Below are 26,485 nucleotides of genomic sequence, written 5' to 3'. Positions count from 1 at the left end.
CTTTGCAGTTCTTCTCTGGTTTAAAAGTAAAATCAGACTACTGATTATTTTTAACATTCTCAGCAAGTCTGTAGACAAATGTTTCTGACATCTGCAGGAGAGTGCATCTCTCAGCATGTTCTGGGATCTCCTCCTTATCAAAGCAGAGTCCCCATAATTAGTGGACTCCCATGGTTTCAAAGGCATCTTCTGCAAATTGAACATGAGCTAGGACAGGCGAACACTTTTACTTCAGAATGACTTCCGGCAGCCTGAGATGTAAAGCCAGTCAGAACCCAGACATAGCCCTTCCTCATTTTAGTCTCTCCAGACTTTTTCCCTGAAACCCTTAGCAACCAGCATTCCATTCCAGAGCCTCTGCCTCTACGCAGAAACTGCAGCCTCCTGGGTAGCCTGTGTGCTGTTCACACTTGACAGCAGCTTCTCTGAGAGCAAAACTGCCACTTTGATCCACCGCAAGGCTCCCTGGAAACCTGAAAAGGGTCAAAGGAGGCATTGTACTGTGGCCATGGGCTCCTGTGTACTGCCACACTACCCTTTGGGTTTGTTGGCGCTTCTGTCCTCCAAAGCCCAGGACACAGTTTATCCCTCCTCTGCAGCTGGTGTGCATAAGCAGCCATACCCTTTTGGTTTTAATGAGGTTACTGTTGGAACTCCCCGGAGGACATAGTGCTACAGTGCTACTGACATATATTATGACAGGGTCAGAATCTCTTGGCATGATCTTGAGGATTTCCTCATGCTTTGCCTGCCTTGTTACCTCTCCTTAGCTCTTTCTCTAAGTCTCGTTGAGATACCTGTAGAAACCTTTGTGCTATGACCTGTGTTCCTAAGGGCACGCGTCTGCCTGGCCCTGTCGTGTTACCCAAAATGATCATCGTTTCTCTGCAGTAATCAGGGACAGGTCTGGAGAAGTGAGGGCAAGTATGCCAGTTCCCAGGTGAGAAGTCTGTGGAGGGCAGAGGGTGGTGTGTCCCATTTCTAATCCCTGCTCCCCTTCCCCCAGATTATGCTGCTGATGAGAGCTGTGCGCCCCGAGGGTACCTGGCAGCCACAATGCAGTTTGTCCCTGGCCATTTCTCCTGTGACGTTGTGTGGGGAACTGTGATCCGAGTCCATTCACGCCTCAAAATGGGACCCAGCATGGGGGTCTCTCGGGGTATGTGATTGGCATGACAGGGCAGGTGAACATTGGAAGGATCTGGAAAAGGCAGTTTCCTGAGCCCACGTTACTTCCCCAGCCATTCAGGCCCTGCGCTCTGTGCTCAATGCCTTCTCTGTGGTGAACCGGAAAAACATGTTTGTTTATCAGGAACGAGCAACAAAGGCTGTGTACTATCTTCGGTACGTGGCCCTTGGAAGGTGGGTAGGGCATGAGTTAAGGATGGCATGGGAGGCATGTCCAAAGACATGCTGCTCTTTCCCAGGCTCCTGGAGACATCCTGCAGTGACCGACCATGGAAAGGGGATGCGCTGCCCCCTTCCCTCGCTCTGTCCCGAAGCCAAGAGCCCATCTACTCTGAGGAAGCCTTGGCATGTATCACTCCCACTGCCTGATGCCCCTGTGTGCCCCTTGCACTTTGCTCTCTGGAGCCAGGGCCCTGACCACAGTTTTCCCTGTAGGGTCCTCGTTCTCCATTAGACATGGCCTCCAGCCGCAGTTCAGATGCTGCTCGTCCTGTGGGCCAAGTGGACAGACATATCCAGCTGCTGGTCCATGGTGTTGGGCAGGCAGGTAAGGTCTGAAGAGGGGGTAGGGGAGTGGCCACATGAGGCTCCAGAATCCTCCGGGACTTCTCTTAGAACCTTACAAGCATTACACTGAAGTTATGTAACAGTTGCAGCCCAAGACCTGGCACATATTAAGTGAGCCATAAATACTAGCTGGAGGCTCCAGACCCTCTGGGACTTCTCTTAGAACCTCGTATTACTCTGCCCTGGGCCCCTCCTCTAGTTCCTGCTGTGCTCAGGGCTTTCCGCAAGCAGGAGCTGCATGGGAAGGAACTGGCTTCTGCCATGTTCAGGGATAGGGCTGCAGTTGATTGAGGCGCAGCTTGGGGAAGGGGAGCTGGGGTGACTGGAGAACTGGTGGTGCCACCGGCCTGATACCAGACTGGGTTCGGGGTGAAGAGGATGGTTATTTGGGATATATTTTGCCCGAGGTGTCCAGTAGGCAACTGGATTTTCCAGCTAATATTTATAGCTCAGTTAACGTGCTGGTCTTGGGCTGAGACTGTTACATAACTTCTAGTGTAATTCTTGCAACAAACTTATGAGGATGATGCTATTATAATTCTTATTTTATGGATAAAAGCCCTGAGGTTTTGAGAGTAAAACTCAAAAAGTATCCACAGTCACATAGCGAGTAGCTTGGCAGAATTGGAACCTAGTGCTGGCTACCTCCAGAGCCAGCACTTCTAACGCTGCTTCTAGTATACAGGGAATTGGGAATTGTTTGAGTTTGGTATCTTAGGGTTGCTATGGGGGTAGCTGGTTCCTCTACCAGTGTCCCCACCTTCCCACCATGGCTGTGTCAAGGTCCTGAGATCACGGATGAGCTCGTGCGAGTTCTGTGTCGACGCCTGGATGAGGCCACACTGGACGTCATCACAGTCATGCTTGTTCGGAACTGCAAGCTAACACCAGCTGATGTGGAGGTCAGCTCCCCTCCAGGCACCAGCATCCTTCCCAGACTCAGCCACAGGTGCTGGGACAGTCTAGGCTGGAACTTCCGCATTCAGCTCTGCCCTCTTCTTCCCACTCTGCAGTTCATCCAGCCCCCTGGAAGTCTCCCCTCAGAGGTGCTGCATCTGGCCCTACCCACGTCCTGCAGGCCCTGGCTTCCAGCCTTGGCGTGGTACCTGCGGCAGAACTTGCTCATCTTCCTGCACTCTCCCAAGTACACAGATAGCAACAGCCGGAACCACTTCCAAGTGAGATTGCACTCATTTCTCTCCACACTCATGTGCACCCCTGCCGCCTGCCCCACGCACACCCTTACTGACTCTTTCCTACAGATACCACTATATGTACCTTTGTCCTTGGACCTGGGTATACCCGTGCCCCCTGGGGACCATTATTACCCACTTGTGTCTTCTCGTGCTCCCATGTCTACCTGCACCACGTTCCCCACTGTGGGCACCCATCCCTGAGGGTTTTGTCCATTTGCTTGGTCTTAGTGCTCTGTGGCTGTTCTTTCCCCAGCATCCACTCCCACCACAGGGTGGCCTCCCTGACTTGGACATCTACTTGTATAACAAGCCTGGTGGACAGGGCACTGGGGGCAAAGGTATGGTGCAGGGCACGGGCCTGTGGCACCACCAGGTGAGGGAAAGCCTTTTGCCATCCTGTTGCTGAGAGGACCTTTCCCAGGCTTGCAGCTGAGTGGAGGGTCTTGGGAGGGGTGGTCGGCAAGTCCCACAGCTGAATCTTCCTATGGATTTCTACCCAGGGGTTGCCTGCATCACTCTAGCCTTTGTGGATGAAGGAGGAGCCCCCTTGTCAGTGGCGCTGTGGCCCCCCTCCTCTCCGGGACCCCCAGACCCACTGCGAGAGGAGGAATTTGAGCAGCTGACCCAGGTCATCCGCTGCCCGGTTGTTGTGGACGGTTCTTCAGGTGGGACAGCTTGGTCAGAGGATGAGGTGTTCAGTTATTGCTGTGGGAGGTAAGGGTGGTGAGTAGAGGGGGATCTAGGGTCCCCTGTTCTCCTTCCAGCTCAGAATGGGGCCCCACGGCTTCGACTGGATGTGTGGGAAAAGGGGAACATCAGTATTGTGCAGCTGGAGGAGAAGTTCCGAGGAGCAGCTCGCCAGGCCCTGGCCGATGCCATCATCGAGCTTCAGCTGCTGCCAGCTTCACTATGTACAGAGGACACACCCTCAGGTATGCAAGTCAAGAGGTCCTTGGGGTCCAGAGAATGTCACAGATCCAGGCAGGACAGTGTGGCAGGTGAGGGTACAAAGATGGGGTTTAGGGGAAGCATGACAGAAAACTACTACATCAGAATCACTTACTTACAGTTGTCCATGAGCTTGTCTGTGCATCATCCAGGTGCTACATTGGCAGCAGTGAATGGCTGCAGCTGCTCACCCACTTAGACAGGGCTGTTGCATCAGAAGCTCACTTCATACTAACACATGCGGTTGCACACTATCAGTTGTATATACTGTCATTCACTGACAGGTAGAGTAGGAGGCAGGTCACTGTCATACCAGTCTTGAGATTCAGTTTTCTGGAATGGGGATTGATGATCAGTGATGGGTGTCTGTAATATCTGGTGTCCACAGGAAGTCTCAGGAACGGATCGTTGGAAACTAAGAGCTCTGCAGGCCGAGCTAGCACCTTTCCCCCTGCCCCTGTCCCTGGGGAGCCTGTGACTCCACCCAGCAAAGCTGGCCGGCGTAGCTTCTGGGATATGCTGGTAATGGGAGGAAGTGGTGAAGTGGGCATCTACCTTTCTGCCTGCCTCCTAGCTCCTCTTACACTCCCTCCTGCCTCCCAGTCCCCTATAGGCCTTGCCACAGTCTCCTTTCCTATGAAACTGCTCTCTCCTGCCAGACACCATGGCATGTACCTTTAGTCCCAGCTCCTCAGGAGGATGAAGTAGGAGGATTTTGCTTCAGGCCAAGGTTCAAGGCTGTAGTACGTTGTGATCATGCCTGTTAATGGCCACTGCACTCCAGCCTGGGCAACATAGAAACACTCTCTTAAAAAAACAAAACAAAAACTGCTCTGTCTTTTGGACTGGATTTTGCAGAATGTGGCAGTTCTCACTGATATAGAGGGAGCCTTAACTTACTATGTGCCTTCACTTCCATTTTTCTTGTCGGATCCTCACAACAGCTTGCAAGATAAGTAGAGCTTTTACAGTGAGGAAGGTGAGGCTCAGGAAAGTTAAGTAACCTGCCCTGGGCTCCTTAGCCTGCCCCTAGGGAAGCTAACTGAACCCAGACCTCTGAACCCTCCTAGCTCACTGCTGTTCCATAGTGCCTCCATCCCACACCTTTCCTCTTCCCAGTAGCCCTTCCTCATTCACTGCATTGCCCCCAGAGTAAAACAGAATGTGGGGATTTGGGTTCCCCCAAAACAACTGATGACATTGTCCTGGATCGGCCAGAAGACACTCGGGGCCGGAGGCGTCACAAAACCGAGAGTGTTCGGACTCCTGGTGGAGCTGAGCGGGCACCAGGCTCAGATTCTGGAGCCCAGAGACAAAGGTGTGTGTGTGGTGGTATTGTGCTCTGGGAGAGTATGGGCGTGAAGTCACAGATGGGCCGTGGTCTGTATAAACATACAAGTGTCATGTATGGACATGAGGCTCTTACTCCCACTGTCTTTCAGACGCCGGACCACACAGCTAGAAGAGGGTGAGGTGGGGACCCTTCATCCTGTGTTTGCCCGTGTTGCTCGGCGCTGGATGGAGTTTATGGTTCAGATTGGTGAGACCCCAGCCTCCCCTCCCATCCCTCAACCCCAGCCTGGTCTCCATCCTGCAGCTTCATAGTGACTCCTCTGCCTCCCAGGTTGTGCCTCAGTGTCCAGAAGCTCCACCCACATGGTGTCCCGGTTCCTCCTTCCATCCATCCTGTCTGAGTTCACCGCACTAGTCACCTCAATGGCTGGAGACACCAGTGTCCGCATCTTTGAGCAGCGTTTGTGAGTGTAGATCCTATAGAATTGAAGGGAACTCCCCTAGACTTGCTAAAAGCTGGGCCTATAGGAAGCCAAACCAGAGGAAACTGAGCTAGGAGAGGTGGAAACAAGGTCCAGGGAGGTGAAGACTAGGCCAGGGAGTGGTGTCATGGATGGCCTTTCTGTCTGCCCGCCCTTTCAATAGGGGTTCAGAGCCAGAGATCTTCAGCCCTTGTTCCCCTGGGCAACTGGGCCCCTCTCCCCGCCCTGCAGCTGAGCGGCGTCTGCTGCTTCTGGGAAGGAACTTCTTGCAGTGGAGAAGACCAACACAGCAGGGTGAGGGCATGGCCTGTGGGGGTAGGCTAAGAATAAGTGGTGGGGTCTCCAACCTTGCAAAGGGGAGGGTGGGATCAAGGGGGATCTGTTCCCAGGCCCCTGTTGTGCCCCTCCCCCATCCTGTAGCTGCCAAAGCCATGCAGCGCTTCGAGCCAGGAGGTGATGGGAGCTCAGGGCGAAATGCTCCCCGGCAGAGGCTCTTGCTACTGGAGGTCGTGGACAAGAAGGTACATATGGGCCAGGGACTGGGTGGGAAGAGGGGTTCCATAATCTCACTGACCCTGACCCCCGACCTCCAGCTACAGCTGCTGACCTACAACTGGGCTCCAGACCTGGGGGCAGCATTGGGCCGAGCACTGGTTCGCCTGGTGCAGTGGCAGAATGCACGAGCCCATCTCATCTTCTGCCTACTCAGCCAGAAGCTTGGACTCTTCCATCATTATGGCCAGTTGGACTTCCCTGTGCGAGACGAAAAGGTGCCTGCTGCTCTGGCTCTTCCTATAGTTTTGGCTACTGAGGGGTCAGTTAAAGGAAAATCCAGCTCAGAAGCTGGAAAGATGGGACAGACTGAGGGCAGAGGTAGTAGGGAGGGAGTCTGAGAGAGGAAGCCATGGGATGAGAGAGAGGGTCCGAGGGCAAAGGCTGTGAACCCATTGCAATGCTCCGTCTCTCAGGAGCCAAACCCATTCCTGCTGCCAACCATGGAAGTGGAGACCCTCATCCGGAGTGCAAGTCCCCCGCTGAGCCGTGAGCAGGGCCGGCTGAGTGGGTCCTCTCGTGGTGGGGGTCCCCTTCCCCTGGACACATTCCCCTTTGACGAGGCCCTAAGGGATATCACGGCTGCCCGCCCCAGCTCCATACTTGGTCCTGTGCCCAGACCTCCTGATCCTGTCACCTACCATGGACAACAGTTCCTAGAGATCAAGATGGCAGAGCGCAGAGGTGAGGGTACTGGGACAGGCAGCAGGGACAGGAAATCTGTGGAGTCTGGGAGGAAGCGGGTGACAATGCCTGAGGCTACTACCAATGCCTTCAACCCTCAGAGCTGGAGCGCCAGATGAAGATGGAAAACCTGTTTGTAACCTGGCAGCAGCGTTCTACTCCAGCCACCATGCCCATCAGTGTGAGTGACCCCAGCTTGCATCTTCCTCGAGGATCTCTGATCCTGCCCCGTCACTGCGTCATGCTCACTGCCCTGTTTCCCCAGGCTGGAGAGCTGGAGACCCTGAAGCAGTCATCTCGCCTGGTGCATTACTGTGCAACAGCCATGCTCTTCGACCCAGCTGCCTGGCTGCATGGGCCCCCAGAGACCTCTGGACTCCCTGAGGGGCAGGTGAGGCTGACTCCCAGACTTCTAGGAGACCTTTGCTTACCCCACAGTGACCCCCCTCTTCCATCCCCAGCAGGATGGTTGACAGTGGGGAGAATCTTCCTTGATCTTTACTCTCACAGCGGCGCCATCGCCCTGAGTCAGGGTCTGGGAGCCGAGAGGCCCCCACAAGCTGTGAATCCTTGGATGTGTCGCCCCCGGGAGCCCGTGAGGAGCCTTGGCTGAAGGAGCTGAGCTTGGCTTTCCTGCAGCAATATGTGCAGTATCTGCAGAGCATAGGTTTTGTGCTGGTACCACTGCGGCCCCCCTCACCTGCCCGCAGGTGAGCCCGTCCCTGCTTTCCCTTCTCTCTTCTCCTCCTGCACTGCAAGTGAGGCCCCACAGGCCCTTCCTCCTTTTACAAGGTCCTATGTTGACAAGTCGGGCTGGGCCCGTGCATGTTCATCCCACCAGGCTCGCACACGTGTGAGGGTTTTGGATACTTTCACACAGCCCTCGGACGTGTCCTGCAGAACTTGTATGCTTTGTGGAATTCATGATGACACTTGTACACAGAACTGTGTCCATTCTCACAAAGCTCATGCCCACACATATCTTGTACACTTACACGCTTGCATACATCTCCCCATGTGAATTTTTTTTGGAGATGGAATCTCGCTCCATCGCCTAGGCTAGAGTACAGTGGTGCGATCTCGGCTCACTGCAACCTCCACCTCCTGGGTTTGAGCAATTCTTGTGCCTCAGTCTGCCAAGTAGCTGGGATTACAGGTGCACACCACCCTGCCTGGCTAATTTTTTGTATTTTAGTAGAGATGGGGTATCACCATGTTGCCTAAGCTGGTCTTGAACTCCTCAACTCAGGCAGTCTACCCACCTCAGCCTCCCAAAGTGCTAGGATTATAGTTGTGAGCCATTACGTCCGGCCTGCACATGTAAATCTTGTACATACTCCTAAGCCTCTGGATCTAGGCCTTAATGATTCCTGTCCTGATCATCCCACTGACCTCTCCTGAGATTTGATGTGGTTCTTGGCCCAGGGAAGTCCTTTTCTCACCAAGGACCTCTATGCTAGGCCTACTTGCATCACTGTCCTCGGCCTGTTCTTGGTCATGTTCACCCACTGGCCAGTACTGACAGGTCTGAGTCTTGGGAAGTAGGCAGCCCCTCTGTCACCACCTCCATTTCCCCTGAGCGCAGGGACAACTCTGCAGCCACCTTTTCATCCACGATAAAAATCTCAGATTCCCATGGTTGTGGCCCGTGCTCTATGTTCCTCTCCAGATTCTGTGTTCCCTGCCCTTTCCCAGTAGCTGTATGCGAAAAATGAGCTGTTCACCTTACACACAGCTACTTTTGTGTCTCCAGATTTGTGAGTTTATCAAGGCATGTTCTCCCTCCTCTGTTTTCAGTTAGAACCTTTTCAAGCCAGTAGTCCAGAAAGCCAGTTCTAACTCTCCCATGTTTCTGTGCCCAGCTCTCCACTCCCCAGGTTTACCTCTCTTCCAGGCATTAGGAAGAGAAGGCGTGCCTGCCTCTCCTGTGATCCCATCTCAGGCCAGGCTGGCCCCTCCTACCCTGGGGAGGAGCTGCACAGCTTGCTGCCTTGACAGTTCCCAGCTCTAGGAGCTTGTCTAAAGGACTTTAATTTGCACACTTGCCATCAGTTATGCTCTTCCCCCCAAATCTGAATTCCTTTTTAAAACAAGACACTGAGTTAAAAAAAAAGTTTCTGCAGCAAAATTTAAAGCCAGGCCTTCCCTTCCCGCCAATCTTTAACAGTCACTAAGTCTTGTCCCAGTTTCCTTGAGGTTTAAATGGGACACTTTTTCCACCAGAGGTTTTGACCCCCAGCAAGAATTCTGGCAGTTTATAGCCCCTTGGCGTGAGTGGGTCCCCCTGACCCCTTCTGTTCTGTCCCTTCTTCCCAGTCCTTCCCCTGCTTCCCTTCTCCCCTATCCTCTGCACTAAACTGTGATGAGCAATATGCCTCTTAAAGCCTGGAACTGCCATCCCACAATCAAAAGACAGCAGCTTTTCCCTCTCAGAGGAAGGTACCTAACCAGGCATCAAGCATCTCCTTGAATTTTCCTAATCAAATCGTAGACATGCATCACCCTCCCCCTTCTCTCTCCTGCCCAGCACGCACCCTCTCAGTAGCAGAGAGGCTTAGACTCCACCTCCCCACTGAGCACTGTTTTTGCCTCCCTTGAAGCAGCAGCTGCTGTGGAGAAAGCCCGGCCCTGCAGTCTAGACCTGGACTCCAGGCCCAGCCTTGCCACTCACAGTGGCACCTTTGTGGGCCTGTTTCCTCCCCTGCAAAATGATTCCATGTAAAACGGATTCTGGGTCTGATCACCGTGACTGCATGCCACTTGCCTGCCTCATCCTCTTATCCCTCCTCCTTTTCTACAGCACCAGCCGACCACGGGCCATGGCTATCCTTGGAACAGAGGGTCGAGGCTCCTTCTCCTGCCCTAAAACCAAGACTGATGGGAGCCCCAAGGTAACTTGTCATATAATGGAAAAGTTACTGATGCTGAATTACTTTCCCATGGCCTGAGGTCATTGACCCTGAGTGATGTACCAGGGTCACTGATCCCAGACTGACACCATTAAAGTCAGGATCTAAGGGACTTCCACCCTACTGATTCGAGGCTGGTGAGCCCCCAATCCTTGCCCCGTTTTTCCTTTCTTCAGAGTACTAGCTCTCCAGTAACCACCTACCACCTGCAGCGGGCACTGCCTGGGGGCATCATCCTCATGGAACTGGCATTCCAGGTAAGCAGGAGGAGCACTGAGTGGAGAGAGCCAGACCCACCTGTCTCTTGCCTTCCTGATCTCATCTTCACCTTCCCTCCAGGGCTGTTACTTCTGTGTCAAACAGTTTGCCCTGGAATGTTCCCGAATCCCAATGGGGCAGGCTGTCAACTCACAGGTATGTGGATGAGGTGTAGGCACAGTCAGTGCACCCCAGTGTCCTGTGGGCAGCATGGCTCCATGTCTCATTTGCTGGGCAGTAGAGTAATGCAGTGGGCAGGCTGGCTTAGTGACTGATGCAGTGCTGTGGCCTGGCTAGGTCAGTGCTCATTCTGGTGAGCTGCACTCACTACCAGGCTGACCCTGTCGGTCATCCAAAGTGTGTTCAGCTGTAGCCCTGAGGCAGCACAGTGCCTGGTCTGGCCTGTAGTCATCTAGGGTCTGTGGCAGACCCTAGTGGAATCTGGGATACAGCAGAATGGCCCAGTGTCTCAAAATGGCCCTAGTTTCATGGAAGTAGTTACAATACAGTATGAAAAAGGGAGGCTAGAATGAGGAGGCCTTCCCACAGAAACCATTCTGGCAGAGGGCATTCCACTGGGCCACAGCAGCAGGGGAAAAATTGCACTTCTTTCCACAGAAGGAGGGAAACATGTATTGGACAGCCAGTGCAGCCACACCCTAACCCTGTCTCCTGCTGCTGCCTCCCCAGCTGTCCATGCTGTTCACAGAGGAGTGTGACAAGGTGCGAGACCTGATGCATGTGCATTCGTTCAGCTATGACTTCCATCTGCGCCTCGTGCACCAGCACGTACTAGGTGCCCACCTGGTGCTGCGGCACGGCTACCACCTCACCACCTTCCTGCGACACTTCCTGGCCCACCACCCTGACGGACCCCACTTCGGCCGCAATCACATTTACCAAGGTCAGTGCCCAAGGGCAAGCCAGTGAACCCAAAAAAGAACAGGCCACAGGTGCCTCCAGGTCAGGGCTGGTGGGACTACCTCCCTGGACAAGTGGTCCCATGTTGTTAATTACCTCATGTCACACATATCATGTCCCCATGTTTCTGTCCTGTGTCTTTCTTACCAGAGTTTGGACCCCATGTCACATGTTCCCTGCCCTCTGAGTTACTTTTGTCCCATCTCAGTGTTCCACAGGAATGCAGGAGCTCCTAAGGAAAGCAGACCCACTCTGCCTGCCAGTCAGAGCTTTAAAGACGCCCATCCCTGTGCCCCACCAGATCAGTGTGTCTGTCCTAGGCTTAGTGTCTGCTGTCTCCTGTTACTTACCCCTCAGGGACATTGGAGCTCCCCACACCACTCATCGCTGCCCACCAGCTGTACAACTACGTGGCTGACCATGCCAGCTCTTACCACATGAAGCCATTGCGAATGGCCCGGCCAGGGGGCCCAGAACACAATGAGTATGCCCTGGTGTCGGCATGGCACAGGTAAGGCTGGGAGGGGCATCCAGCATGCATGCTGCAGGAGCTGGGGCTGGGACATACTTGCAGTAGGGAGACCCGTGTTTTCTTGGGCAGGGTGAGGTTTGTTTCATTAGAACCCCAGAGTTGACATCTCCCCAACCTGTCCTGCACAGCTCTGGCTCCTACCTGGATTCTGAGGGACTTCGCCACCAGGATGACTTTGATGTGTCTCTGCTTGTCTGTCACTGTGCTGCACCCTTTGAGGAGCAAGGAGAGGCTGAGCGGCACGTTCTGCGGTCAGCAGACCCCCTACCCTGAACACGCCCATTTCCCAGCCTGCCCGACCCTGCCCTGTGTGTCTCTTGCTATGACCGCCACTCTCCTGCCCCGCTCCCCACTCCAGGCTACAGTTCTTCGTGGTGCTCACCAGCCAGCGAGAGCTCTTTCCCAGGCTCACTGCTGACATGCGCCGCTTCCGGAAGCCACCCAGACTGCCCCCTGAGCCAGAGGCTCCTGGGAGTTCAGCTGGCAGCCCTGGGGAGGCCTCAGGGCTTGTTCTAGCGCCAGGACCGGCTCCTCTGTTCCCACCACTGGCTGCAGAGGTGGGCATGGCACGGGCACGACTGGCTCAGCTGGTACGGCTGGCTGGAGGGCACTGCCGTCGGGACACCCTTTGGAAGCGCCTCTTCTTGCTGGAGCCACCAGGGCCTGATAGACTGCGGCTAGGGGGGCGCCTGGCCCTGGCAGAGCTGGAGGAGCTCCTAGAAGCAGTCCATACCAAATCCATTGGGGACATCGACCCTCAGCTGGTAAGGGACCGTGGGCTCCCGAAAGAGCTGGGGTAGATGCCAGGAATTCCACTGGCAGCCAGGGCAGAGAGCACAGGAATCTGAGGTGACTGGCACAGAAGACTCAGGCCTGTGGCTCCTCCCCCAGGACTGCTTCCTATCCATGACAGTCTCCTGGTACCAGAGCCTGATCAAAGTTCTCCTAAGCCGCTTCCCCCAGAGTTGTCGCCATTTCCAAAGCCCAGACTTGGGAACTCAGTACCTGGTAAGTCCCCTTGAGCTTCCTCTGAAAAGGACAACATAGCAGAAATCCTCACCAGACAGATGTGCCCCTCAGCCTGACCAAGCAAGCTCTGCTCTGGAGGGAGGCCTAGACAGAATGGGACTCCACAGATAACATGTAAAACCCTTCCAGTACCGGGCATCGAGCTACAGTATGTGATTCTCTGAGCAGCTCTGCCCTCAAAGACTCACCAAGAACACAAGCTTTGGCTTGAGATCCTGAGGGCCAGGCTCTGGAACTGACAACCCAAGGAGCTCTCAGAACTTTGTCAGTAGGCTGGAGCCCCAGAAAGGACCCCTTGGGCTTTGAAGCCTTGTTACTCAAAGTGTGGTCCACAGACCAGCAGCCGCAGCACCTGGGAGCTTGCTGAAACGCAGGCTCTCCGGCCACATCTGAGACTGCTGACTCGGGATCTGCAGGTTGTCAGTCTCCCCAGGTGATTTGTGTGCACACTGAAGTTTGAAAGCGCTGCTGTAAAGGACAGGTAGAGCTGCGGTGGTGGAGCATGGGGCATTAAGGAGCCCACAGAGATGGGCCCGGCCAGAGCTGAGGTTCAAGAGAGGAGGCGTTATGAGAGATTTCAAGTAAGAAAGTAGGAGGTGGGCCGGGCGCGGTGGCTCAAGCCTGTAATCCCAGCACTTTGGGAGGCCGAGGCGGGCGGATCACAAGGTCAGGAGATCGAGACCACTGTGAAACCCCGTCTCTACTAAAAATACAAAAAATTAGCCGGGCGCGGTGGCGGGCGCCTGTAGTCCCAGCTACTCAGGAGGCTGAGGCAGGAGAATGGCGGGAACCCGGGAGGCAGAGCTTGCAGTGAGCCGAGATCGCGCCACTGCACTCCAGCCTGGGCAACAGCGTGAGACTCCGTCTCAAAAAAAAAAAAAAAAAAAAGAAAGTAGGAGGTGGAGCCAGGTGAGGGGTCCTGCAGCACAGTGCTTGTGCAGAGGATTCATTTCAGGGTGCAGGAAGGGTCTCCCAGAGAAGCCGAGGTCAGTTAGGATGAGGCTGCAGTAGTGTCAGCGGTTGTGAATAGAGGGGGGTGCCCCTGTCGGTGGTGGGAAGGCTGGAGCAGGAGTGGGTTTTGAGGAAGGGTGACAAGTCCAACCTGGGGGAAGTTGAGTCTGGGCTCCATAAGGCCCTTCACCGTCTGCAAGGTTTGTGGGTACCAGGGATTCAAGCTCAGGAGAGTCGTAGGCAGCAGCTCTGTGAACAGGTGGTAACTGAAGCCTTGGGAGAGCAAATCATCCCAGGATGGATCACTAAGCAGAGTGTTAGGGAGCAGACAGACATAAGGGGACAGGACAATCCCAGGGGTGGTCAGAGAGGAGTGCCAGGACAGGAGGCAAGGAGGTTGTGCCAGGGGTACAGCACTCTCCATTGATTGGCTTCAGCGTACCAGGCTCTGTGTGGGGCCTCCAGGATCTACTGTTACCCCTCATTCTGACGCAGCTCAGATGGGCTGACGGGCAAGCCAGCAAGGATGAGGACTGAGGCTCAATTTGGAGACATGGTTCTATGTGACCTCGGGGTACAGGCGGGGTGAGGTGTGGAGATGGAAGTAGGCCTCTCCTCATCCTCCCTTCACCTCAGGATGCCCTGTGGAAGGGTCTGTGTCACTTCGGGGGAGAGAGACCTCAGTCCCCTTCTCATCTTTTCACTGCAGGTTGTGCTGAATCAGAAGTTCACTGACTGCTTTGTGCTGGTGTTTCTGGACTCCCACTTAGGAAAGACGGTGAGAACAAGTCGGGGGCTTTGTGTCAGCCTTGTGGAAGGCCATACCCCAAATGTATGGAGCCTGCTGGGTTGGGGTGCCCACCCTTTCTGAGCCCTGCCTCCTGTCCCCACCCATGCCCTCCTCTCACCAGCGCACCCCCACCATGTTCCCCACAGTCTCTGACAGTGGTTTTCCGAGAGCCCTTCCCAGTACAGCCGCAGGACAGCGAAAGCCCCCCCGCCCAACTAGTCTCCACCTACCACCACCTGGAGTCTGTCATCAACACAGCCTGTTTCACCCTCTGGACCCGCCTCCTCTGAGAGAGTGGACTGGACCACTGCATGTCACTGTTCCTCGAATCGTGGGTCTACAAGATTGCCCGCCAGAGGCAGGACTGACCAGCCCTTCTGGGCCCCAGGGCAAGTCAGACACTGAGTGACACTAAAGGCTTTGTAACTACGTCTTGGGGGTCTGCTGCCCCAGCCTGGCGGCAGGAACTGCCCTCCTCAAACACCCACAGCCAGTGACCCATCCAGGACTTCAGAGGGTCAGGTCAACCCAAGGACCCCTTGGGCCCTTCTGGGGTACTCCTTTCTGCCCACCTGGTAGAGTCTTGGGAGTTCACACGGGGTGGCAAAAACCCCCTAGAGCTCCTCTACCTGATCCTGCCCCCCAGCCTTTGACCATGGTCAGCCACCTGTGTCCCTTGAGCCCTCGGGTCTTCACCTCCCACTTGGACATCACTGCTGGACATTCCCATTGAGATGACAACTGGGTTCCAATCCCAGCTTTGCCTTTGAAGCACCTGTGGCCACTGTCAAGTCCCTTTGCTCTCAGACCCTGGGTTTCTCATCCTTTAATGAGAAGGTGGGCTCAGAAGCTCTCCCACCTCCACAGCAACCCTGGCACTGGCTTCTCAATGGGAGGGAAGCAACAGAGAAACTGAAGTGTTAGACACTATGTGTCCCCCCACCCCATAACAGAGACATAAGACAATGTTCAGCGGGTCATCTTTAATGCAGAGGAGGAGATGGGATCTCACTCGCTGTCTGGAGGCATGTGGGTGGTGTGCAGGCCCTCACTGGCCACCTCGGGGTGGCCCCGCCTATCCCAGTATGAACGTAGCCAACTCAAGCCCTCTACTGTGTCTCCTGTAGGGAGAGGGAGGCCTGGGCATCTCAGCCCACAAGGAGAAAACATCCCCTGTCCAGTCCCTCCAGAGCTCCCTTCCCCAGGGCCACCCCTCACCTCGAGGCTGATACTCGCAGCCCACAAAGCCTTTGTAGCCTTCATCTTCCAGCAGTTGAAACAGATAGGGGAAATTCAGCTCTCCGGGGCTGCTGGGCTCCCCTCGGCCTGGGACCTGTGCCACCTGCACATGCCCTGGGGACAGATGTGGACAAATGTGGGGTCCAGGCTCCTGCCAGGGCCTGAAGAACAGATGTGGGGATTGAAAGGGTGGGAGGGCACAGGAAGCTCCTCTCACCAACAATGGGCAGGAACTCCTGGATGTTTCCTGTCAGGTTCCCATCCATGATCTGCCAGTGGAATATGTCCTGGGGAAGAGGATACTACAGTCCAAGACCCCGCAGGCCCCACCCTCCTTCCGGTCTTCAAAGTACCCCCTTTCTTCCACTTACCATTTGTAATTGGAGGTTGGGTCTTCCCACCTTCTGTAAGATGGCTGCCGCTGTAAGAGAAGCCAGGGAGGGGGCCGTGAGCCTCGAGAAGAGCACAGGAATCAAAAGGGACAGAAGGAGACAGGGCTGGGGTCATACCCTGCTGGGGCGTGTCCAGGAAGTACTGGGGGTCAGTGATGCGGGTATTGATGGGCTCCAGCAGTCCCACGAGGTCCGCCTAGCAGCATGTCGGGTGCTGTGAATAGAGCTCCTTCCCAAGTTCGTCCCCCATCAGTCAGTCACTGGTCAAGGCCCTCACCTGTCCCTCTGACCTAGGCTGGCAGCCTCACGTGCTGTCCCCACTGTGCACCCCCTCCTCCGCACACCCACAAAGACATGTAAGTACATGTGTGTTTCCACCTTTCTCACCTCAGCCAAAACCCCAGCTGCATGCCTCAGGTTCTCCAGAAAAACGATCTCCATCTCAGCTTTGACTGCTATTCGATCAGCTCCCTGGGGTACTCGGCCAGCCATCAGGTGGATCCTGTGAGGAAGATGGATTGGAGGCCTTGCCTCCCTTGGCTCTCTGCACCTCTTCCAGGATTCCCTGACACTGCTGGCCCTTGCCTGTCTCCCCAGGTCTCCAGTCCATGGCACCTGAGCCACGATGCCTAGGCATCCCAGCGCTTTTCAGAGACACTTCAGTAACGGCCGAGGGGAAGCCCTTTCCCAGACACCTCAGCGTCCACCCACCGCCCCCTGCCTCCAGTACTTTCTACCTTTCCTTCCCTCGGTCCTTCTCCTCAACCTATAACCTGCTAAATTCTCACCTTTAAAAATTATCCTGACCCTTGCTTGCCCTTCTCAGGTATTCCGTGCTGCTGTCTCTACTTCCTCTCCTTGCATCTACTACTTAGACTCTTCCCATCTTTTTTCTGCCCCCACCATTGACCAATAGTGATCCCCTCTTGCTAGTACCTTCTGAGCCTGTTTGGCCTCTGCAGGATTTGACATTTGATCAGCCCCATTTGAGCCGTCCACCTCCTCCCATCATCCCCTGATCTTATCAGCCACATCCAGCTCTGAACAGACATTCCAGACCTCCCCACCCCAACAGGCTACATATATGTACAGCCTTAGGAACACTGCTGAACACACCAGGCTGCCTCTTGCCACAGCACCCTTGCCGGGAATACTTTACCTTCTGCCCATCAAGCAATGCCCACTCCTTGAAGACAGTCCAAGCATCACTACCTGTAAGCAGCTTTCTCTGATCCAGACAGGGTTAGGTGCCTACCCCTGCTCCCACAGCTTCCTGGAATAGGGCTGTCCTCAAATGGATCACTGCATATATTTACTCTCCTATCTTCCTAGGCAGACTGAGCTCCCAGCATGGGATGCCAGCATGGGGTGAGCATAAAAGAGTGGCAAACAGACTGGCACAGGACAGATAAAATACAAAAGGCAATTTACAAAGGACCAGGACCGCAGAGGCGGAGATAGGCCAGTGGCCTCAGACTCCTGAGCGTCTCAGACCTCAGGTCCTCGACTACCTGAACCTGAGGCAGGGTCATGGGTCACAGAGGGGTGGGGCTTGGGGTGGAGGCGGGGTACCTGGGACAGCCCAGGGCCTTGGCGTATCGCACGGCCTGCTCCAGCCCCTCTCGGAAGGCCTCCTGTCTCCCGGGGACGGCCCCCAGCCCCATTTCCCCCTTCTCTTGGTCTCCTGCAGAGAGAACGGGCCTCAGCCCCCGACTCGGGCACTCCCCTGCCCGCGCCCCGTCCCCCACCAGTCTCCCGGCCCGCGGCGCACCCGGGGGCGTGTTGATCAGCACAAGCCGCAGCCCCGCTTCTCGCGCGGCGCGCGCCAGCGCCTCAGGCGGCTCCGCGTACGGCCAGGCCACCTCGACGGCCTCGAAACCCGAGCTGCCCGCGGCCCGCAGCCGCGCGGGGAGGCCGGGGAGCTCGGGGAACAGCCAGGACAGATTGGCGGAGAAGCGCAGCGGCGCCATGCCTGGGGAGGCCGGGCCGGGCAGAGTCCGAAGGCTCCAAAGGCGGCGGGCGGGGCGGGGCTCTCCTTGCTGGCCCTGCGAACAAACGTGCACTCTTCCGGGTTAGAAAAGCGAAGTGCTGTAAAAATCCGGGCCTTCGCGAAAAGCGCCTTCCGTGAGCGAGAAAGGGAGCGCGGGGAGAGGCGAAGAGGCGGGGCGAGGGCGGCCGGAAAAGGAGCGGGGCCCGCGCCGGGAGAAGCTGGGGAGGCCGGGCTCCCGGACCTGAAAGCCGGACGCGGGGCCAGAGAGAGCTGGCTGCCCGAGGGCCAGGTTGCAATGATGGGACGTGCACTTTAATACTGAGTCTTTCCTCTGTTTATAAAAATGCTATCTGTTCGTTAAGCAACATTTGAAAGCTGTATAACCAAATAAAGAAGCACTTTTATACCACCAGTTATCACACCACTAGCCTGTTAGCTTTCCCGTCCAAATTTTAAAATATGCAGTTTTTTTCTTTGGAAATTGTGATCTTTCGGTATATGCGGTTTTATAGCCCTTTTTCATGGAATATTATTTTGTGAGCATTTCCTCGTGTTTTCCAATAGCCTTCAAAATCTGTGCCTTCGCTGCTCATTGTTGCACACCTAAGCAGCAAGTCATTTATTGTACTTTGTGGTTGGATATTGTGTGTGTGCGCGCGCGCTGCAAGCGCACTTTCATGCTCTTCTTAGTCCCTATCTCTGACTCTTTTTCAAGTCTTTTTCTAGAGATGTCCATCACAGTGTTGGCCCGTTCACGCCGTTTGTCTTTTGCAAGGGAAACGGCACCATTGAGCAGCTATGGGTGAGCTGTCCTCTCTTAGCCTTAGCCTCAGCTGATTGGACCAGGGAGGTCATCTGATCCCAGGACAGCCAATCCATAGACTGGTCAAAGACCTCTTACTTGCGTGGTTTGGAAAGATAAGATAACCAATCAAGAGTTCAAACAAAGAAATGCTGAGAGTCAACAGGTGGTGTTGCCAGAAGGTGACTGGGCTGTAGAAACGACATAAGACAGAGTCCTATGGTAAAGAAAAGCTAGAGCGGAAAGGAGGGGAACCAAGTCCTGTGAATAGAGGTAGCACACTGGGAAGCCCATGTCGTCCCAGGGGTGCCCAAACCCATAGCTGCCCCCAGGTCTGTGCACTTAAGGCTGGGATGCTTAGACTTTCCTGGGTTTCTTTGTCTGTATAGCATCTTAATGTTTCTTGAGATAATTTGAATGATTTTACTTTCATCTACAATAACCCACCTGATTGGGCAGGTTCTTAGGGGTAGAATTACATGGTCAAAAATAGGAACATATCTAAGTTATTGATGTCTTAAATTTCCTTTGAAAAATATAAATCTATATCCCAACAGTTCATGAGTAAACGTCATCTTGATCTATCGTCTGTGCTAACTTTGACAGAAAAGCTGAAAGTGCAACATTAGGAACACCCAGCTTCCACTGATTGTTCTGTCAACACTCAACTCCATCTCAAATGAGGCTAACTCAGACACCAGGGATCCAGCCTGATCCCGTGGTGAACCCAAATGCTTAGAAGGTTCCATTTCTTCAGCTCTGCCTCCAAGAACAGACTGCTGCCAACTGACACTGATCACCTGGTTTCTTGCTCATTTGCAACTGGTTTTATACTAGGACCTTTGCCTTGTCTTGGAATGTGTTTCTTGGGTATCGTCCTGTCAAGATCTCACTAAGCTTAACATTGGAATCAATCTCAACTTTAGTGTGTGTGCAATCCAAAATCAACAATACAGAGTAACATCCAGAGGAAGTAATTCCTTTATTACCACCTCACTGTTGATCTCTGAGTATGCAAATTCCATTTATGATGTTGAAAGCACCACCATCTGCTGAGCTCTGCGTCAGAAACAAAATGTGTCCAACTCCCAATGGTCCACCCCTTTTTTCCTTGGACATCCCTTAGGGCAGTAAAGATTATGTATAAACTAGATATACATGACTCACTTTCCCCTTAATTCCCTTACAACACCTTCACATAATATGCCCAAATAAATATATAAGGAGTGCAATGTCCATGAAAATTATTTGCTTTATTCACCTTTGGCTATGTCTTATCCCACCTTGCAACACAGGCATGAGACTAAGTTATCACAAGTTTGGATTCTTTGCATTTGCCTTTTTTTCCGGCTTTATTGTACTTCACAGATATGTATTTAGCTTTTAACCAAATAATTTGCACAGGTGTGGTATTAAAGTAACAACAATTTGTAAATAGTTGCATGGATAATGGCAAAAACTTTAGTACAGAGTTCAGAGTCTCATTTGATCACTGGATAGCATTTGGCAATGCAGTAAAACATATTACAACTCATGTGAAATGCAAATCAAAACCTCAATGAAATTCTATTTTATGCCTTTCAGATTGGCAAAAATAAAAAAGACATTATCAAATATTGGATAGGATTTGGAACAACTGCTGATAGGAGTGTAAATCACTATAACCTCCTTGGAAAACAATTTGGCCTTGTCTCTTAAGGCTGATATGCCTTTGATCCAACAGTTCCTTTCCCAGATGTATCCCCTGAAGAAAGTTTTGCACAAGTGTACCAGGCAAAAAGTAAAGTGATGTTCACAGCGGAACTACTTATGTAGCAAAAAGATGGAACTAACTCAAATGTCCATACATACATACATAGGTGAGTTGTGTAATAGTACAGTCATACCATGTTGTACAAGAGAAAGCTGGTGGCTCAAATGATAAAACTGAGTTTGTTCTTGTTAACACAAGATTATGTATAAACTAGACATACATGACTCACTTACCCCTTAATTCCCTTACAACACCTTCACATAATATGCCCAAATAAATATATAAGGAGTGCAATGTCCATGAAAATTATTTGCTTTATTCACCTTCGGCTATGTCTTATCCCACCTTGCAACACAGGACAATATATGAAGAGCTTAGTGAAGTTTAATTGGAACTGAAAAACATCATTATGAAAGCATCAAGTGGATACATCTCAGAAACATAATCTATAGAGGAAGAAGCAAATCACGGAGAAATACATACAGTGTGATTCCATTGATAAAAAGTCAAAGGCAGGGAAAACCAACAGTATCTTGTGTAGGAATATGGATATCCCTGGTAAAACAATGAAAAACAAGTGAATAATTATCACAAAATTCAGCATAATGGTGACGACCTCTAGAGGAGGACGGAAGAGGGTAGCATTGGAGCCTTTGAAAGCATTAGTTATCCTTTCTCCTACCTTGGATAGCACATTCATGTATGTTAACTTTACTACTCTTCTTTAGAGTTAACATATATTTTATAAATATCATTTTATATCTGTTTTATATTTAATAAAAACACATTTTTAAAACCTGTATGCATTTACTGCCGTCTGTTAACACATTTGATATTAACATCCTCATTGTGGTATCATTATAATCTCAAGATTTTTCTACAGGTTCAGCTTGTTCTTATTGTTTGTCTGGTTTGAATTATAATGATCACTTCTTAGACTCAACTTGCCACTGCTCAGTATAGTGATCTTTTATTGTATTATCTGCCCAGAACCTATGGCAGGCAGCCTGCAAAATGGTCCCCAATGGGTCAGAGCGGGTGGTTCACACCTGTAATCCCAGCCCTTTGGGAGGCTGAGGCAGGAGAATAACTTGAGCCCAGGAGTTTGAGACCAGCCTTAGCAACCTAGTGAAACCCCATCTCGACAAAAATATAAAAATTGGCCAAGCATGGTGGCATGTGTGTGTAGTCCCAGCTACTCCAGAGGCCGAGGTGAGAAGATCGCTTGAGTCTGGGGGGTCCAGGCTGCAGTGAGCCATAATTGCACCACTGCAGTCCAGCCTGGGTGACAGAGCAAAATCCTGTCACAAAAAATAATAAAATAAAATAAAATAAAATAAAATCGATAGACCATTAGCAAGATTAACCAAGAAGAGTGAAAATCCAAATAACCTCACTAAGAAACAAAACAGGAAATATTACCACTGACACTGCAGAAATACAAAAGATCATTCAAGGCAACTATGAACATCTTTATGCACATAAACTAGAACACCTAGAAGTGGATAAATTCCTGGAAAAACACAACCCTCCTTGCTTAAATCAGGAAGAATTAGATACTCTGAACAGAGCAATCAGCAAGATTGAAATGGTAATTTTAAAATTACCAACAAAATTAAGTCCAGGACCAGACGGATTCACAGCAGAATTCTACCAGACATTCCAATAATTGGTGCCAATCCTTTTGACACTATTCCACAAGACAGAGAAGGAAGGAACACTCCCTAATTCATTCTATGAAGGCAGCATCACCCTAATACCAAAACCAGGAAAGGACACAACTAAAAAAGAAAACTACAGATGAATATCCTTGATGAACATGGATGCTAAAATCCTTAACAAAATACTAGCTAACCGAATCCAACAACATATCAAAAAGATAATCCACCACGATCAAGTGGGTTTCATTCTAGGGATGCAGGGATGGTTTAACATATGTAAGTCAATAAATGTGATACACCACATAAACAAGAATTAAAAACAAAAATCACATGATCATCTCAATAGATGCAGAAAAAGCATTCGACAAAATCCAGCATCCCTTTATGATTAAAACCCTCAGCAAAATTGGCATATGAGGGACATACTTTAATGTAATAAAAGCCATCTATGACAAACCCACAGCCAACATAATAGTGAATGGGGAAAAGTTGAAAGCATTCCCTCTGAGAATGGAAACAAGACAAGGCTGCCCACTCTCACCACTCCTCTTCAGCATGGTCCTGGAAGTCCTAGCCAGAACAACCAGACAAGAGAAAGAAATAAAGGGCATCCACATTGGTAAAGAGGGAGTCATACTGTCCCTGTTTGCTAACAATATGATTGTTTACCTTGAAAACCCTAAGGACTCCTCCAGAAAGCTCCTAGAACTGATTAAAGAATTCAGCAAAGTTTCCGGATACAAGATTAATGTACACAAATCAGTAGCTTTTCTATACACCAACAGTGACCAAGCAGAGAATCAAATCAAGATTTCAACCCCTTTTTACAACAGCTGGAGAAAAAAAAAAAACAAAAAAACAAAAAAAACACTTAGGAATATACCTAACAAAGGAGTTCAAAGACGTCTACAAGGAAAACTACAAAACACTGCTGAAAGAAATTATAGATAACACAAACAAATGGAAACACATTTCATGTTCATGGATAGGTAGAATCAATATTGTGAAAATGATCATACTGTCAGCCAGACGCGGTGGCTCATGCCTATAATCCCAACACTTTGGGAGGCCAAGGAGGGCAGATCACTTAAGGTCAGGAGTTTGAGACCAGCCTGGCCAATATGGTGAAAGCCCGTCTCTACTCAAAATACAAAAATTAGCTGAACGTGGTGTTGCACGCCTGTAGCCCCAGGTACTAGGGAGGCTGAGGCAGGAGAATAGCTTGAACCTGGGAGGCGAAGGTTGCAGTGAGCCGAGATCATGCCACTGCACTCCAGCCTGGACGACACAGCAAGACTCCGTCTCAAAAAAAAAAAAAGAAAAAGAAAAAAAGAAAATGACCATACTACCAAAAGCAATCTACAAATTCAATGCAATCCCCATCAAAATACCACTATCATTCTTAACAGAGTTAGAAAAAACAATTCTAAAATTCATAGGAACCAAAAAAGAGCCCGCATAGCCAAAGCACGATTAAGCAAAAATAAAAATTCTGGAGGCATCACACTACCTTATTTCAAACTATACTTTAAGGCCACAGTCATCAAAATAGCATGGTACTGGTATAAAAATAAACATATAGACCAATGGAATAGAATAGAGAACCCAGAAATAAACCCAAATACTTATATCCAACTGATCTTCGACAAAGCAAATAAAAACATAAACTGGGGAAAGGACACCCTTTTCAACAAATGGTGCTGGGATAATTGGCTAGCCACATGTAGGAGAATGAAACTGGATCCTCATCTCTCACCTTATTACAAAAATCAACTCAAGATGGATTAAGGACTTAAACCTAAGACCTGAAACTATAAAAACTTTAGAAGATAACATTGGAAAAACCCTTCTAGATGTTGACTTAGGCAAGGATTTCATGACCAAGAACCCAAAAGCCAATGCAATAAAAACAAAGATTAATAGCTGAGATCTAATTAAACTAAAGAGCTTTTGCATGGCAAAAGGAAGAGTCAGCAGAGTAAACAGACAACCCACAGAGTGGGAGAAAATCTTTACAGTCTATACATCTGACAAAGGACTAATATCCAGAATCTACAACAAACTCAATCAAATCAGTAAGAAAAAAAAAATCCCATCAAAAAGTAGGCTAAGGACATTAATAAACAATTCTCAAAAGAAGATATACAAATGGCCAACAAATATATGAAAAAATGCTCAACATCACCAATGATCAGGGAAATGCAAATCAAAACCACAATGTGATACCACCTTACTCTTGCAAGAATGGCCATAATAAAAAAATCAAAAAACAGTAGATGTTGGCATGGATGCGGTGAACAAGGAACACTTCTACACTGCTGGTAGGATGTAAACTAGTACAACCACAATGGAAAACAGTGTGGAGATTCCATAAAGAATTAAAAGTAGAACTACCATTTGATCCAGGAGTCCCACTACTGGGTATCTACCCAGAGGAAAAGAAATTACTATTCGAAAAAGATACTGGCACACACATGTTTATAGCAGCACAATTCACAATTGCAAAATCGTGGAACCAACCCAAATGCCCATTAATCAACAAGTGGATAAAGAAACTGTGATATATATATATTATATATATATTATATTATATAGTATATATGTCTATAAGATATATTGTATTATATAGTATATATGTCTATAATATATATTATATTATATATATATGGTGGAATATTACTCAGCCATAAAAAAGAATGAAGTAATAACATTTGCAGTGACCTGGATCAGATTGGAGACTTATTCTAAGTGGAATAACTCAGGAATGGAAAACCAAACATTGTATGTTCTCACTGATATGTGGGAGCTAAGTTACAAGGATACAAAGGCATAAGAATGATACAATGGACTTTGGGGACTTGGGGGGAAGAGTGGGAGGAGGTGAGGGATAAAGGACTACAAATAGGGTGTGGCATATACTACTCATAAATCACCACTAAAGAATTTACTCAGGCCGGGCGCGGTGGCTCAAGCCTGTAATCCCAGCACTTTGGGAGGCCGAGACGGGTGGATCACGAGGTCAGGAGATCGAGACCATCCTGGCTAACACGGTGAAACCCCGTCTCTACTAAAAAATACAAAAAACTAGCCGGGTGAGGTGGCGGGCGCCTGTAGTCCCAGCTACTCGGGAGGCTGAGGCAGGAGAATGGCGGGAACCCGGGAGGCGGAGCTTGCAGTGAGCTGAGATCCGGCCACTGCACTCCAGCCTGGGCGACAGAGCGAGACTCTGTCTCAAAAAAAAAAAAAAAAAAAAAAGAATTTACTCATGTAACCAAATACCACCCATCCCCCAATAACTTATGAAAAATAAAAAAAAAAATAAAATTAGCCAGGCGGGTGGCTCACACCTATAATCCCAACATTTTGGGAAGCTGAGGCAGGTGGATCACTTGAGGTCAGGAGTTCAAGATCTGCCTGGCCAACATGGGGAAACCCCATTTCTACTAAACATACAAAAATTAGCTGGGCGTGATGGTGCGTGCCTGTAATCTCAGCTACTCGGGAGACTGAGGCAGGACAATTGCTTGAACCTGGGAGGTGGAGGTTGTAGTGAGCAGAGATCGCGCCTCTGTACTCCAGCCTGGGTAACAGAGTGAGACTCCGTCTCAAAAAATAAATAAAGCAAACAAACAAAAAGTGGTTCCTTCTATCTCTGTCTCCTGGTATTCATGCCCCCATGTACCGCCTTTCCCTTGTTTGTGAGCTGGACCTAGCAACTCACTTCAAACAAGCAGAATATTGCAGAAGTGGTGTGATGTCGTCTCAGAGACTACATTGCAAAAAGGCTGTGGCTTCTGTCTTGGCTCCTTTCACTCTTTCACTCACTTGTTCTGAGGAAAACCTACTGCCATGTTGTGAGCTGCCCTGTGGAAACACCTATGTGTCAATGAACTGATGTTCTGGCTGTTATGGACTGAGTGTTTGCGTTTCCCCAAAATTCATATGTTGAAGTCCTAACCACTAATGTGATGGCATTTAGGAATGAGGCCTTTGGGAGGTGACTAGGTCTAGATAAGGTCATGGGAGTGGGATCCCATGATGGGATAAGTGTCCTTATAAGAAGAGGAAGAGAAACCAGAGTTTGCTCCCCACCCCCCACTCTCTCTCTCTCTCTCTCTCTCTCTCTCTCTCTCTCTTTCTCTCTGGACACATTGAGAAGGCAGCATCTGCAAGCCAGGAAGAAAGCCGTCACTAGGAACCACATCTGCAGGCACCTTGGTGTTGGACTTCCCAGCCTCCAGAGCTGTGTGAAATTCATGACTATTGTTGAAGCCACCCAGTCTATGGTATTTTGTTATCACAGCCCAAGCTAATACACTAGCCAACAGCTGGCAAGAACCTGAGGCCT

General features: G+C 50.7%; 2 protein-coding genes across 32 annotated transcripts in view; one reads left to right on the top strand and one right to left on the bottom strand.

Moving 5' to 3' along the window:
• Nucleotides 1–15,266, top strand: part of SZT2 (SZT2 subunit of KICSTOR complex) — a 63,366-nt gene extending 48,100 nt beyond the window's left edge. For 16 of the 26 annotated variants that reach the window (XM_065523884.2, XM_065523875.2, XM_065523917.2 and 13 more), the window contains 30 exons: nucleotides 1,007–1,159; nucleotides 1,242–1,344; nucleotides 1,428–1,533; nucleotides 1,624–1,735; nucleotides 2,539–2,657; nucleotides 2,769–2,933; nucleotides 3,205–3,289; nucleotides 3,452–3,616; nucleotides 3,695–3,883; nucleotides 4,288–4,421; nucleotides 5,051–5,217; nucleotides 5,342–5,439; nucleotides 5,524–5,656; nucleotides 5,838–5,968; nucleotides 6,095–6,195; nucleotides 6,268–6,444; nucleotides 6,643–6,910; nucleotides 7,012–7,091; nucleotides 7,176–7,301; nucleotides 7,421–7,620; nucleotides 9,711–9,801; nucleotides 9,996–10,076; nucleotides 10,159–10,233; nucleotides 10,768–10,981; nucleotides 11,356–11,509; nucleotides 11,659–11,781; nucleotides 11,889–12,294; nucleotides 12,422–12,538; nucleotides 14,220–14,288; nucleotides 14,447–15,266. In XM_065523884.2, the coding sequence (XP_065379956.1) occupies nucleotides 1,007–1,159; nucleotides 1,242–1,344; nucleotides 1,428–1,533; nucleotides 1,624–1,735; nucleotides 2,539–2,657; nucleotides 2,769–2,933; nucleotides 3,205–3,289; nucleotides 3,452–3,616; nucleotides 3,695–3,883; nucleotides 4,288–4,421; nucleotides 5,051–5,217; nucleotides 5,342–5,439; nucleotides 5,524–5,656; nucleotides 5,838–5,968; nucleotides 6,095–6,195; nucleotides 6,268–6,444; nucleotides 6,643–6,910; nucleotides 7,012–7,091; nucleotides 7,176–7,301; nucleotides 7,421–7,620; nucleotides 9,711–9,801; nucleotides 9,996–10,076; nucleotides 10,159–10,233; nucleotides 10,768–10,981; nucleotides 11,356–11,509; nucleotides 11,659–11,781; nucleotides 11,889–12,294; nucleotides 12,422–12,538; nucleotides 14,220–14,288; nucleotides 14,447–14,590 (4,286 nt within the window). In that variant the 3' untranslated portion in view covers nucleotides 14,591–15,266. Of the gene's footprint in view, nucleotides 1–1,006; nucleotides 1,160–1,241; nucleotides 1,345–1,427; nucleotides 1,534–1,623; nucleotides 1,736–2,538; nucleotides 2,658–2,768; nucleotides 2,934–3,204; nucleotides 3,290–3,451; nucleotides 3,617–3,694; nucleotides 3,884–4,287; nucleotides 4,728–5,050; nucleotides 5,218–5,341; nucleotides 5,440–5,523; nucleotides 5,657–5,837; nucleotides 5,969–6,063; nucleotides 6,196–6,267; nucleotides 6,445–6,642; nucleotides 6,911–7,011; nucleotides 7,092–7,175; nucleotides 7,302–7,420; nucleotides 7,621–9,710; nucleotides 9,802–9,995; nucleotides 10,077–10,158; nucleotides 10,234–10,767; nucleotides 10,982–11,355; nucleotides 11,510–11,658; nucleotides 11,782–11,888; nucleotides 12,295–12,421; nucleotides 13,156–13,458; nucleotides 14,289–14,446 lie in introns of those variants that run through there. The other 10 variants (XM_005543666.5, XM_015437230.4, XM_015437214.4 and 7 more) reach the window with 8 other exon arrangements.
• Nucleotides 15,267–15,268: 2 nt separating this feature from the next.
• Nucleotides 15,269–17,957, bottom strand: HYI (hydroxypyruvate isomerase (putative)). Of its 6 annotated transcripts, none has more exons than XR_012421428.1 (8): nucleotides 17,703–17,957; nucleotides 17,504–17,615; nucleotides 16,319–16,433; nucleotides 16,049–16,160; nucleotides 15,911–15,960; nucleotides 15,757–15,826; nucleotides 15,519–15,653; nucleotides 15,269–15,421 (listed from the first exon to the last, which is right to left on the bottom strand). XR_012421428.1 is itself a non-coding variant. In XM_074009893.1 (8 exons), exons 2-8 carry the CDS (start codon nucleotides 17,135–17,137, stop codon nucleotides 15,309–15,311), a joined length of 609 nt encoding a protein of 202 aa, XP_073865994.1. In that variant the 5' UTR covers nucleotides 17,138–17,615; nucleotides 17,703–17,957; the 3' UTR covers nucleotides 15,269–15,308. The 6 variants fall into 6 exon arrangements, 4 of the variants coding, with proteins under 4 accessions (XP_073865994.1, XP_005543731.3, XP_065380100.1 ...); XM_074009893.1 differs by having other exon boundaries at nucleotides 16,049–16,127; nucleotides 17,091–17,615; XM_005543674.4 differs by having other exon boundaries at nucleotides 16,049–16,127.
• Between the last annotated feature and the right edge of the window lie 8,528 nt (nucleotides 17,958–26,485).

The sequence above is a fragment of the Macaca fascicularis genome, chromosome 1 (assembly GCF_037993035.2).
Source record: "Macaca fascicularis isolate 582-1 chromosome 1, T2T-MFA8v1.1".
Lineage (NCBI taxonomy): Eukaryota > Metazoa > Chordata > Mammalia > Primates > Cercopithecidae > Macaca > Macaca fascicularis.
The sequence above is the reverse complement of the archived record's forward strand: the minus strand, read 5'-3'. Positions and strand labels throughout refer to the sequence as shown.

Coding starts and splice junctions, on each gene's coding strand:
- HYI (XM_065524028.2), bottom strand. CDS start 17,901: ATGGCGCCGCTGCGCTTCTCCGCCAATCTGTCCTGGCTGTTCCCCGAG. Junction 15,827..15,910: donor CCAACCTCCAATTACAAATG/GTAAGTGGAAGA, acceptor CCTCTTCCCCAG/GACATATTCCACTGGCAGAT. Junction 15,422..15,518: donor CTGCGAGTATCAGCCTCGAG/GTGAGGGGTGGC, acceptor CTCTCCCTACAG/GAGACACAGTAGAGGGCTTG.